We start from the raw sequence: 15,884 nt of genomic DNA, 5'->3' as shown, positions 1-15,884 counted from the left end.
CACAGTGACACACACAGTGACACACACAGTGACACACACACACAGTGACACACACAGTGATACACACACACAGTGACACACACACAGTGATACACACACACAGTGACACACACAGTGACACAGTGACACACACACACACACAGTGACACACACAGTGACACACACAGTGACACACACACAGTGACACACACAGTGACACACACACAGTGACACACACACAGTGACACACACAGTGACACACACAGTGACACACACACAGTGACACACACAGTGACACACACAGTGACACACACAGTGACACACACAGTGACACACACAGTGACACACAGTGACACACACAGTGACACACACAGTGACACACACACACACAGTGACACACACAGTGACACACACAGTGACACACACACAGTGACACACACAGTGACACACACAGTGACACACACAGTGACACACAGTGACACACACAGTGACACACACAGTGACACAGTGACACACACAGTGACACACACAGTGACACACACAGTGACACAGTGACACACACAGTGACACACACAGTGACACACACAGTGACACACACAGTGACACACACACACAGTGACACACACACACAGTGACACACACAGTGACACACACAGTGACACACACACACACACAGTGACACACACAGTGACACACAGTGACACACACAGTGACACACACACACACAGTGACACACACAGTGACACACAGTGACACACACAGTGACACACACACACACAGTGACACACACACACAGTGACACACACAGTGACACACACAGTGACACACACAGTGACACACACACACAGTGACACACACAGTGACACACAGTGACACACACAGTGACACACACACACACACACAGTGACACACACAGTGACACACAGTGACACACACAGTGACACACACACACACACAGTGACACACACACACACAGTGACACACACACACAGTGACACACACAGTGACACACACAGTGACACACACAGTGACACACACAGTGACACACACAGTGACACACACAGTGACACACACACAGTGACACAGTGACACACACAGTGACACACACAGTGACACAGTGACACACACAGTGACACACACACAGTGACACACACACAGTGACACACACAGTGACACACACACACAGTGAAACACAGTGACACACACAGTGACACACACAGTGACACACACACACAGTGACACACACAGTGACACACACACAGTGACACACACACAGTGACACACACAGTGACACACACAGTGATACACAGTGACACACACAGTGACACACACAGTGACACACAGTGACACACACAGTGACACACACAGTGACACACACAGTGACACACACAGTGACACACACACACAGTGACACACACAGTGACACACACAGTGACACACACAGTGACACACACAGTGACACACACACACAGTGACACACACACACACAGTGACACACACACAGTGACAACAACAACAACAACAACCGCCATTCGCCACTAAGTGGCGGTGACGTCACCACGACGCTTGTGCCAGGCTATGTGCACCCTGAGGCCACGTGAAGTGTCGAACGCCCGCTGGCAGGAGGTCACGGGGCAGACCCAGGTGCCACGGGTCGACTGACTGAGATGACTGGCTGATGCACCACCTGTGCCCCCTACTGTGCCAACCTGCTGTGCTTTAGCCACCCGACGCTCCGCTCGCTGTTGTGAGCGTCGCTCCTCCGCCCTCCGTTGTTGTTGGAGGGCGACTGCCTCCAACTGCCCAGTAGCATCCTTCACGAGCCTCCTCCACAGAGGCCGATCTTGACACCGCTGGTACCAGTCATCGGCAAGTCCACTCAGCTCCACGTCCTCCTGTACCACATCACTCCATCTCTTCTCTAGCCCGTGCCGCGCCCGCTTAGCCCCCTCAATCCGGCCAAACAAAAGCTGTTTCGGCATGCGGTGGCTGGGCATGCGGGCTACATGACCCAGCCATCGCAGCCTTGCCTGCCGGAGGAGCTCACCGATGGGACCCTGCCCAGATCTTTCAAGGATTTGTGAGCTCCTCACACAATCCAGTCTGGTTAAACCCAGGATGGATCGTAGGCAGGTCAGCCTAAATGTTTCTAACCGGCGAAGATGTTCCATTAGGGGGGTCCACGTTTCGCAAGCGTAGAGAAGGGAGGGAATGACCGTGGCCGAGAAGACCTGAAGCTTAGTGCGGAGCGACAGACCAGGTAGCTTCCACACAGCGTTACGCAACCGATGAAAAGATATTGCCGCTCGACTGATTCGGAGTGAGACCTCTGCTGTTAAACTGGAGCCAGTCATAAGCACACTGCCCAGGTATGGGAAACTCTCCACTCTCTCCACAACTGCCCCATCACCGATTGGGAGTTGCGGGGGTGGAGTGTCCGATGGTACAAAATACCCAGGCAGGTGCTTAGTTTTGGTGGGGCTGATGGTAAGGCCCCACCTCTTAGTGGCACGCTCCAGTCTCAGCAGCAGCGTCTCCAACTCCTCCTCTGACTGAGCAGCTATTACCAAGTCATCAGCATACATAACGTGGTTGAGCAATAGGGAGCCATCCCTTGACCGCACCCGGGCATCGATTAGCCTCCCATTATATCTGTACCATATGGAGATTCCCCCGGTACAGCTATTGAAGGCTTCACGAACTACGTGGTCAAAATAGATGTTAAATAATGTGGGAGCCAGAGGACATCCCTGTCGCACCCCAAGGTGTACAGGGAATGGCTCTGACTCCCGGCCACGTAGTTTTACCCGGGCCCGCTCACCATCATGAAGGTCCTTAATGATCGTGAGCAGAGGGTCAGGTACTCCAAAAGCACGAAGAACGACCCAGAGCCCAGGCCTACTGATGGTATCATAGGCCTTGACCAGGTCAATAAAGCAGAGATGTAGGTCTTGTTGGAATTCCCTACACCTCTGCTGTAGCAGACGGACAGAAAATATGGCATCTGTGCAGGACCGCCCTTTCCTGAAACCGCATTGGGGCTCCGCAAGCCTCTCCTCAGCGTGCCTGGCAAGGCGATGCTGAATAATCCTTGCCAGGACCTTTCCCGGCACACTGAGGAGTGAGATGCCCCTGTAGTTGTTACAGTCTGTGCGGTCCCCCTTCTTAAAAAGGGGGACCACCAGGGCATCCTTCCAATCCTGCGGAACCCGTCCAGTGGTCCAGACTGTTGTTATGATGTCATATAGGGCAGTCTGTGCACAAACGCCACCCTCCCTCAGCATTTCGCTTGGGAGATCATCTCTGCCCGCTGCCTTTCCTGGTCTCAGACTCCGGATCGCCTTCAATACTTCCTCAGCAGATGGCACCTCAGCCAGCCACTCACAGGGGGTGACTTCATCCAATATTTGAGGCACCGCAGCCTCAGCAGGGTCATCCTCACTTTGTGCCACGATGTTTTCCTGGCTGAGGGATTTTCCCTCCCCCAGGACCTCACAGAAATGCTCAGCAAATCTGCGAACCTGTTCCTGGGGGTCGGAAATTGGATCACCGTTTTTTCCCCTAATGATGGTAATAGGTGTGGCGCTGCAGGTTACTTTTTTGATGGAGTTAAATAGCGATTTGTGATCACGGGCCACTGAGGCAGACTCCATCTCCTCAGCAACCCGCGACCACCACCCATCCTTGCAGCGCCTCACGGCTCTCCGAACCTCCGAGCGAAGGCTGCGGTAAGCCTCCTCATTCTCTGACGTGGGATTCTGTAGCCGATGACAGTGGGCCTGTCGCTTTTTCTCAACCATCCTGAACAACTCCTCTGTCATCCAGGGTGTCTGGGGAGGTCTGGACCGCGTACCCAAAGCAGCCATTGCAGCTGCATGAGTCACAGTCCTAAACCTCGCCCATTTACCCTCGACATCAGGAGGAGTCGGGGACGATGCCAATCCCAGCCGCAAGCGATGATGAAATTCTCGCTTGCAACTTTCATCAGATAACTGAGACCAGGCCACTTTAGGTTGGAATGGGGTCCTGGGTGTACACCCACCACCGGAGTGGAAGAATGGCAGGCGCATCTTACAGATGACTAGTCGATGGTCAGAGGGCAGATCAGCTCCACGGTAGGTCCTGGTGTCAAGGACATGGGCTCGCATTCGCTGGTCCGTCACTATGTAGTCCAGCAGATGTTCTTGCTTGGACCCGGCATGCATCCATGATGTTGTGTGGATGCGCCGATGCCGGAACAGCGTGTTGGTAATTACAAGCCCATGGGCTGCACAAAAATCTAGCAGCCTCCTACCGTTGTTATTGAGCTGATCTGGCCCATGCCCTCCAATCACTCCAGACCAGGTGCCAGTATCATGACCAACTCGGGCATTGAAGTCACCCAACATGATGACTCTATCCCGAGGGGCCACTTTAGCCAGCACCTGTGACAGGAGGTCATAGAAGGCATCTGACTCATCGGCTTTGCCTGCATCCCTCCACGGATGTTCATCTTCGGTGGGGGCATAAGTAACCACGACCACCATTCCTCGCCTCCGGTTGATGGGAAGGCGAGCCCAAAGTAGCCTGGGGCTTACAGCTTCCCACACCTCACCGCCACGCTCCCACGCCCCCTTCATTCTTTTATTCAAAAGAAGACCCACACCCTGTTGTTTGGCAGTCTGCTGCCCCGAGTAGAGGACTGTCCACCCCTCATGGTGGCAGGAGCCAGAGCCGGTCCACCGGACCTCCTGAATGCCGCATAGATCCAGGCGGTACCGGTCCAGCTCCCGACAGAGGAGTGGCAGCCTCTCCTCTGCAGTGAGCGTTCGAACATTCCACGTGGCCACCCGTAGTGGCTTTTCGTTGTTTCTGGAGTAGCCCCGAGGGTAGGTATTCAATCTCCTGGCTCCGCCAATTGGGGTTTGGCCAGGAGACGTCATAGACGCCTGGCCCCCCGGGGCCTCCGGCACAAGCTTAGTTGTTACATATTTCACTTTAATTCGTGGTTTTGTGGTAATTAATTGAAGGTGGAGGGGTTACCAGCCCCTCGCACCCGTCCAGAGCCCCCGTTTAGCCCCTGTGGTGGACACATATGCCATGAGGGGAGGAGCCAATCAAAATTGGAACTCCCCCCACAGCACTGTCCACGACAGAGTTGCCCGTCCGGCACCGCGAGGAGGTAGGGGGTTGTTTTTGCCACACCGTGACACACACACAGTGACACACACAGTGACACACACAGTGACACACACACACACAGTGACACACACACACAGTGACACACACAGTGTCACACACACAGTGAAACACAGTGACACACACAGTGACACACACACACAGTGACACACACAGTGACACACACAGTGACACACACACACAGTGACACACACAGTGACATACACAGTGACACACAGTGACACACACAGTGACACACACACACAGTGACACACACACAGTGACACACACACAGTGACACACACAGTGACACACAGTGACACACACAGTGACACACACACACACAGTGACACACACACACAGTGACACACACAGTGTCACACACACAGTGACACACAGTGACACACACAGTGACACACACACACAGTGACACACACAGTGACACACACAGTGTCACACACAGTGACACACACAGTGACACACACAGTGACACACACACACAGTGAGACACACAGTGACACACACAGTGACACACACAGTGAAACACACAGTGACACACACAGTGTCACACACACACAGTGACACACACAGTGACACACACAGTGACACACACACAGTGACACACACAGTGACACACACAGTGACACACACACAGTAACACACACAGTGACACACACACAGTGACACACACACACAGTGACACACACAGTGACACACACAGCGACACACACACACACAGTGACACACACAGTGACACACACAGTGACACACACACACAGTGACACACACAGTGACACACACAGTGACACACACACAGTGATACACACACAGTGTCACACACAGTGACACACACACACACACAGTGACACACACACAGTGACACACACAGTGACACACACACAGTGATACACACACACAGTGACACACACACACACAGTGACACACACACAGTGACACACACACAGTGACACACACACACAGTGACACACACACAGTGACACACACAGTGACACACACACAGTGACACACACAGTGACACACACACACACAGTGATACACACACACAGTGACACACACAGTGACACACACAGTGACACACACACACAGTGACACACACAGTGACACACACACAGTGACACACACAGTGACACACACAGTGACACACAGTGACACACACAGTGACACACACAGTGACACACAGTGACACACAGTGTCACACACAGTGATACACACAGTGACACACACACACACAGTGTCACACACACAGTGATACACACAGTGACACACACAGTGACACACACACAGTGACACACACAGTGACACACACAGTGACACACACACACACACAGTGACACACACAGTGACACACACACAGTGACACACACACAGTGACACACACAGTGACACACACACAGTGACACACACAGTGACACACACACAGTGACACACACACAGTGACACACACACAGTGACACAAAAAGACAAAGACAAAGATCCCCCATATAGCCTTAACAGACTGTAGGGGCAAGTGCTGTTAGCGAGCACCTATGAAGGCCGGAACGGTACACGAAGGGGTGGGTGGCCAACACCACGCCCGACCGCCTTTGTCTCCCTAGTGGCAATGTTTACACACCGCACCAGGTACTCATTTGAGGCTGAGTCGACCTAGGGGAGGCCCGGAACCGGTTCAGATAATCGTCACTGGTGTTGGCCGTGAGCGGGAATCGAACCTAGGTCGCCAGGTTCATAGCGCAGCGCGCTAACCGCTACACTATCGCTCCCCACAGTGACACACACACAGTGACACACACAGTGACACACACACAGTGATACACACAGTGATACACACAGTGACACACACAGTGACACACACACACAGTGACACACACAGTGACACACACAGTGACACACACACACAGTGACACACACACACACAGTGACACACACAGTGACACACACAGTGACACACACACAGTGACACACACAGTGACACACACAGTGACACACACACAGTGACACACACAGTGACACAGTGACACACACAGTGACACACACAGTGACACACACAGTGTCACACACACACAGTGATGCACACAGTGACACACACAGTGACACACACAGTGACACACACACAGTGACACACACAGTGACACACACACACACAGTGACACACACAGTGACACACACACACAGTGACACACACAGTGACACACACAGTGACACACACACAGTGACATAGTGACATAGTGACACACAGTGACACACACAGTGACACACACAGTGATACACACAGTGACACACACACAGTGACATAGTGACACACACAGTGACACACACAGTGACACACACACAGTGACACACACAGTGACACACACAGTGACACACACACAGTGACACACACAGTGACACACACAGTGACACACAGTGACACACAGTGACACACACAGTGACACACACAGTGACACACACACAGTGACACACACACACAGTGACACACACACAGTGACACACACAGTGACACACACACAGTGACACACACAGTGACACACACAGTGACACACAGTGACACACACAGTGACACACACACACAGTGATACACACAGTGACACACACAGTGACACACACAGTGACACACACACACAGTGACACACACAGTGACACACACAGTGATACACACACACAGTGAGACACACAGTGACACACACAGTGATACACACAGTGACACACACAGTGACACACACAGTGTCACACACAGTGACACACACACACAGTGACACACACAGTGACACACACAGTGACACACAGTGATACACACAGTGACACACACAGTGACACACACACACAGTGAGACACACAGTGACACACACAGTGACACACACGGTGACACACACACACAGTGACACACACAGTGACACACACAGTGACGCACACACACAGTGACACACACACACAGTGACACACACAGTGATACACACACACACAGTGACACACACAGAGACGCACACAGTGACACACACAGTGACACACACACACAGTGACACACACAGTGACACACACACACACACACAGTGACACACACAGTGACACACACACAGTGACACACACAGTGACACACACAGTGACACACACAGTGTCACACACAGTGACACACACACAGTGACACACACAGTGACACACACACACAGTGACACACACAGTGACACACACACAGTGACACACACACAGTGACACACAGTGATACACACACAGTGACACACACAGTGACATAGTGAGACACACAGTGACACACACAGTGACACACACACACAGTGACACACACACACAGTGACACACACAGTGACACACACAGTGACACACACACACACAGTGACACACACACACACAGTGACACACACAGTGACACACACACACAGTGGCACACACACAGTGACACACACACACAGTGGCACACACACAGTGACACACACACAGTGACACACACAGTGACACACACACAGTGACACACACAGTGACACACACACAGTGACACACACACACACAGCGACACACACACAGTGACACACACAGTGAGTAGACTCACACAGGGACCCACAGACTCACCACACAGAGACCCATAGACTCACCACACAGAAACCCACAGACTCACCACACAGAGACCCATAGACTCACCAGAGACCCACAGACTCACCACACAGAGACCCACAGACTCACCACACAGAGACCCACAGACTCACCACAGAGACCCACAGACTCACCACACAGAGACTAACCACACAGATTCACCACACAGAGACCCACAAACTCACCACACAGAAACCCATAGAGTCACCACACAGAGACCCACAGACTCACCACACAGAGACCCACAGACTCACCACACACTCACCACACACTCACCACACAGACTCACCACACAGAGACCCACAGACTCACCACACAGAGACCCATAGACTCACCACGCAGAGACCCATAGACTCACCACACAGAGACCCACAGACTCACCACACAGAGACCCATAGACTCACCACACAGAGACCCACAGACTCACCACACAGAGACCCACAGACTCACCACACAGAGACCCATAGACTCACCACACAGAGACCCACAGACTCACCACACAGTGACCCATAGACTCACCACACAGAGACCCACAGACTAACTCACACAGAGACCCATAGACTCACTACACAGAGACCCATAGACTCACCACACAGAGACCCACAGACTCACCACACAGAGACCCACAGACTCACCACACAGAGACCCACAGACTCACCACACAGAGACCCATAGACTCACCACACAGAGACCCACAGACTCACCACACAGAGACCCACAACCTCACCACACAGACTCACCACACAGACTCACCACACAATCACCACACACTCACCACGCAGACTCACGGCACGGAGACCCGTGGATTCACCACACAGACTCACCACACAGAGACTCACCACACACAGACTCACCACACAGACTCACCACACAGACTCACGGCATGGAGACCGATAGACTCACCACACAGAGACTCACCACACAGACTTACCACACACACTCACCACACTCACCACACACTCACCACACAGACTCACCACACACACTCACCACAAACTCACCACACAGACTGACGGCACGGAGACTCACCACACACTCACCACACAGAGACTCACTACACACTCACCACACACTCACCACACAGAGACTCACCACACACAGACTCACCACACAGAGACCCACACACTCACCACACACTCACCACAACCTCACCACACAGAGACTCACCACACAGACTCACCACACACTCACCACACAGAATCCACACACAGAACACACACAGACTCACCACACAGAGACTCACCACACAGACTCACTACACACTCACCACACAGACTACCACACAGAGACCCACACACTCACCACACTCACCACACATTCACCACACAGAGACTCACCACACACTCACCACACACTCACCACACATTCACCACACAGACTCATGTCATGGAGACCCATAGACTCATTACACAGACTCACCACACAGAGACCCACAAGCTCACCACACACTCACCACACACTCACCACACAGAGACCCACAAGCTCACCACACACTCACCACACACTCACCACACACTCACCACACATTCACCACACACTCACCACACAGACTCACGGCACGGAGACCCACAGACTCACCACACAGAGACCCACCACACACTCACCACACACTCACCACACACTCACCACACACTCACCACACAGACTCACGGCACGGAGACCCACAGACTCACCACACAGAGACCCACCACACACTCACCACACACTCACCACACACTCACCACACACTCACCACACAGAATCACGGCACGGAGACCCACAGACTCACCACACAGAGACCCACCACACACTCACCACACACTCACCACACAGACTCACGGTACGGAGACCCATGGACTCACCGCTGTGGGGAAGGAGTCTGGGTAGGGGGCGTTCTGAGTCCCCAGGGCACCCTGAGGCCCCAGTGGCTGGGCAAGGGTGGGAGGAAGAACAACCAGGCACACGCACGGAGAGAGGGCATCACCCACACACTCACTCACTCACACACCCACCTACTCACACACACACCCACCCACTCATTCACACACTCACCCACTCACTCACCCACACATTCACCCACTCACTCACTCACCCACCACTCACTCACACACTCACTCACTCACCCACCCACCCACTCACACACCCACCCACTGACACACTCACCCACTCACCCCCCACACACTCACACACCCACCCACCCACTCACACAATCACCCACCCACTCACTCACACACACCACCCCATTTCACTCACACACACATTCACCCACTCACTCACCCACCCACCTCACCCTCACCCACTCACACACACACACACCCCACCCACTCATTCACACACTCACCCACTCACTCACTCACACACCCACCCACTCATTCACACTCTCACCCACTCACTCACCCACACATTCACCTACTCACTCACCCACCACTCACTCACACACCCACTCACTCACTCACCCACTCACACACCCCACTCACCCACTCACTCACCCACTCACACATACACCACCCACCCACTCATTCACACACTCACCCACTCACTCACTCACTCACACACCCACCCACTCATTCACACACTCACCCACTCACTCACCCACACATTCACCTACTCTCACCCCACCACTCACTCACACACCCACTCACTCACACACCCACTCACCCACCCACTCACCCACCCACTCACCCACCCACCCACCCACTCACCCACCCACCCACCCATCCACCCACCCACCCACTCACCCACCCACCCACCCACTCACCCACCCACCCACTCACCCACCCACCCACCCACTCACCCACCCACTCACCCACTCAACCACCCACTCACTCACTCACCCACCCACCCACTCACGCACTCACTCACTCACCCACTCACCCACCCACCCACTCACTCACCCACTCACTCACCCACTCACTCACACACACACCCATCCACTCACTCACACACCCACCCATCCACTCACTCACTCACACACCAACCCACTCATTCACACACTCACCCACACATTCACCTACTCACTCACCCACCACTCACTCACACACCCACCCACCCACACACCCACTCACCCACCCACTCACCCACCCACCCACCCACTCACCCACCCACCCACTCACTCACCCACCGACCCATCCACCCACCCACCCACCCACTCACCCACTCACTCACTCACTCACCCACCCACTCACGCACTCACTCACTCACCCACCACCTCACCCACTCACTCACCACCCACTCACTCACTCACCCATCCACTCACTCACTCACCACCCACTCACTCACCCACTACTCACTCACACCACTCACTCACCCACTCACTCACATTCACCCACTCACTCACACCCACCCACTCACTCACCCACACACCCACCCACTCACTCACCCACTCACTCACCCACTCACTCACTCACCACACCACCCACTCACTCACTCACTCACCCACTCACTCACACACCCACCCACTCACCCACACACCCACCCATTCACTCACCCACTCACCCACCCACCAACCCACTCACCCACCCACTCACCCACTCACTCACCCACTCACTCACCCACTCACCCACCACCCACCCACTCACCCACCCACCCATGCACTCACTCACTCACCCACCCACCCACTCACCCACCCACCCACTCACTCACTCACCCATGCACTCACCCACTCACCCACCCACTCACTCACCCACTCACTCACCCACCCACTCACTCACCCACTCACCCACTCACTCACACACACACTCACCCACTCACTCACCCACTCACTCACACATTCACCCACTCACTCACCCACCCACCCACTCACTCACCCACACACCCACCCACACACCCACTCACTCACCCACTCACTCACACATTCACCCACTCACTCACCCACCCACTCACGCACTCACTCACTCACCCACTCACCCACCCACCCACCCACTCACTCACTCACCCCTCACTCACTCACCCATCCACTCACTCACTCACCCACTCACCCACCCACTCACTCACCCACTCACTCACCCACCCACTCACTCACCCACTCACTCACACATTCACCCACTCACTCACCCACCCACCCACTCACTCACCCACACACCCACCCACTCACTCACCCACTCACTCACCCACTCACTCACTCACTCACCCACCCACCCACCCACCTCACTCACTCACTCTCCCACTCACTCACCACCCACTCACCCACACACCCACCCATTCACTCACCCACTCACCCACCCACCCACCCACTCACCCACCCACTCACCCACTCACTCACCCACTCACTCACCCACTCACCCACCCACCCACCCACTCACCCACCCACCCATGCACTCACTCACTCACCCACTCACCCACCCACCCACTCACCCACCCACCCACATCACTCACTCACTCACCCACTCACTCACTCACCCACCCACTCACTCACTCACTCACCCACTCACCCACCCACTCACTCACCCACTCACTCACCCACCCTCACTCACCCACTCACCCACTCACTCACACACACACTCACCCACTCACTCACCCACTCACTCACACATTCACCCACTCACTCACCCACCCACCCACTCACTCACCCCACACACCCACCCACTCACTCACCCACTCACTCACACGCCCACCCACCCACTCACTCACCCACACACCCACCCACCCACTCACACAATCACCCACCCACTCACTCACACACCCACCCACTCACTCACACACACATTCACACACACACTCACCCACCCACTCACTCACCCACTCACTCACACACACACTCACCCACTCACTCACCCACTCACTCACACATTCACCCACCCACCTACTCACTCAATCACCCACACACTCACCCACCCACCTCACCCACTCACTCACTCACCCACCCACTCACCCACTCACTCACTCACCCACTCACTCACCCACTCACCCACTCACTCACACACCCACCCACCCACCCACTCACCCACCCACTCACCCACTCACCCACCCACTCACCCACCCACTCACCCACCCACCCACCCACCCACCCACCCACCCACCCACCCACCCACTCACCCACCACCACTCACCCACCCACCCACGCACTCACCCACCCACCCACTCACCCACTAACGCACTCACCCACCCACACCCACTCACCACACCCACCCACCCACTCACCCACTCACCCACCCACTACCCACCCACACTCACCCACCCACTCAACTCACTCACTCCCCACCCACTCACTCACCACTCACTCACTCACCCACTCACCCACTCACCCACTCACTCACACACCCACCCACCCACCCACCACCCACCCACTCACCCACTCACCCACCCACTCACCCACCCACTCACCCACCCACTCACCCACCCACCCACCCACTCACCCACCCACGCACTCACCCACCCACCCACGCACTCACCCACCCACCCCACTCACCCACTAATGCACTCACCCACCCACCCACTCACCCACCCACCCACCCACTCACCCACTCACCCACCCACTTACCCACTCACACACTCACCCACCCACTCACCCACTCACTCACTCACCCACCCACCCACTCACCCACTCACTCACTCACCCACTCACTCACCCACTCACCCACTCACTCACACACCCACCCACCCACCCACTCACCCACCCACTCACCCACTCACCCACCCACTCACCCACCCACTCACCCACCCACTCACCCACCCACCCACCCACTCACCCACCCACGCACTCACCCACCCACCCACGCACTCACCCACCCACCCACTCACCCACTAACGCACTCACCCACCCACCCACTCACCCACCCACCCACCCACTCACCCACTCACCCACCCACTTACCCACTCACACACTCACCCACTCACTCACCACTCACTCACTCACTCACCCACTCAATCACTCACACACCCACCCACTCACCCACACACCCACCCACTCACTCACCCACTCACCCACTCACGCACACACCCCCACCCCACTCACTCACTCACTCACCCACTCACCCACTCACTCACCCACTCACGCACACACCCACCCACCCACCCACTCACCAAGGGCATCTGCAGGGCCGGCTGTATGGGGGCTGTGTTGGTGGGGGGGTGAGAGTGGGGTGCTGGAAGGCCGCTGTGTGGGTGGAACGCCACACCAGGCCACGTGATGCCACATATGTTGAACAACAACAACAACAACAATCACCACCACCACAACAACCACAACAACAATCACCACCACAACAACAACAACAACAATCACCACCACAACAACAACAACAATCACCACCACAACAACCAACAACAACAATCACTACCACCACACCACCACCACAACAACAATCCCCACCACCACAACAACAATCACCACCACAAACCACCACAACAATCACCACCACAACAACCACAACCACAACAACAATCACCACCACAACAACAACACAACCACAACAACAATCACCACCACAACAACAACAACCACAACAACAACAACAATCACTACCACCACCCCACCACAACAACAACAATCACTACCACCACCACAACAACAACAACACAATCACTACCACCACCACAACAACCACAACAACAACAATCACCACCACCACAACAACAACAATCACCACCACAACAACAACAACAATCACCACAACAACAACAACAATCACTACCACAACAACAACAATCACTACCACAACAACAACAACCACAACAACAATCACCACCACCACAACAACAACAACAATCACTACCACAACAACAACAACAATCACTACCCCACAACAACCACAACAATCACCACCACCACCACAACAACAACAATCACTACCACCACCACAACAACAACAACAATCACTACCACCACCACAACAACCACAACAACAATCACTACCACCACAACAACAATAACAACAATCACTACCACCACAACAACAACAACAATCACTACCACAACAACAATCACCACAATAACAACAATCACTACCACCACAACAACAACAACAATCACTACCACAACAACAATCACCACAACAACAACAATCACTACCACCACAACAACAACAACAATCACTAGCACCACCACAACAACAACAATCACCACCACCACAACAACAACCACAACAATCACTACCACCACAACAACAACAACAACAATCACTACCACCACCACAACAACAACCACAACA

General features: G+C 54.5%; 1 protein-coding gene across 1 annotated transcript in view; it reads right to left on the bottom strand.

The window, feature by feature from the left end:
• LOC142907858 (uncharacterized) overlaps nt 1–14,865 on the bottom strand; it is a 36,706-nt gene extending 21,841 nt beyond the window's left edge. Inside the window, exons 1-2 of the mRNA XM_076057718.1 lie at nt 14,758–14,865; nt 10,599–10,664 (exon numbers count right to left, since the gene is read on the bottom strand). Of these exons, the coding sequence (XP_075913833.1) occupies nt 10,599–10,664; nt 14,758–14,766 (75 nt within the window). The 5' untranslated portion in view covers nt 14,767–14,865. The remainder of the gene's footprint in view (nt 1–10,598; nt 10,665–14,757) is intronic.
• Between the last annotated feature and the right edge of the window lie 1,019 nt (nt 14,866–15,884).

This window comes from Petromyzon marinus, chromosome 84 (genome assembly GCF_048934315.1).
Source record: "Petromyzon marinus isolate PM22_M1 ecotype Great Lakes invasive population chromosome 84, UKy_Petmar_22M1.pri1.0, whole genome shotgun sequence".
Lineage (NCBI taxonomy): Eukaryota > Metazoa > Chordata > Hyperoartia > Petromyzontiformes > Petromyzontidae > Petromyzon > Petromyzon marinus.
This window is presented reverse-complemented; position numbering and strand designations above follow the sequence as displayed.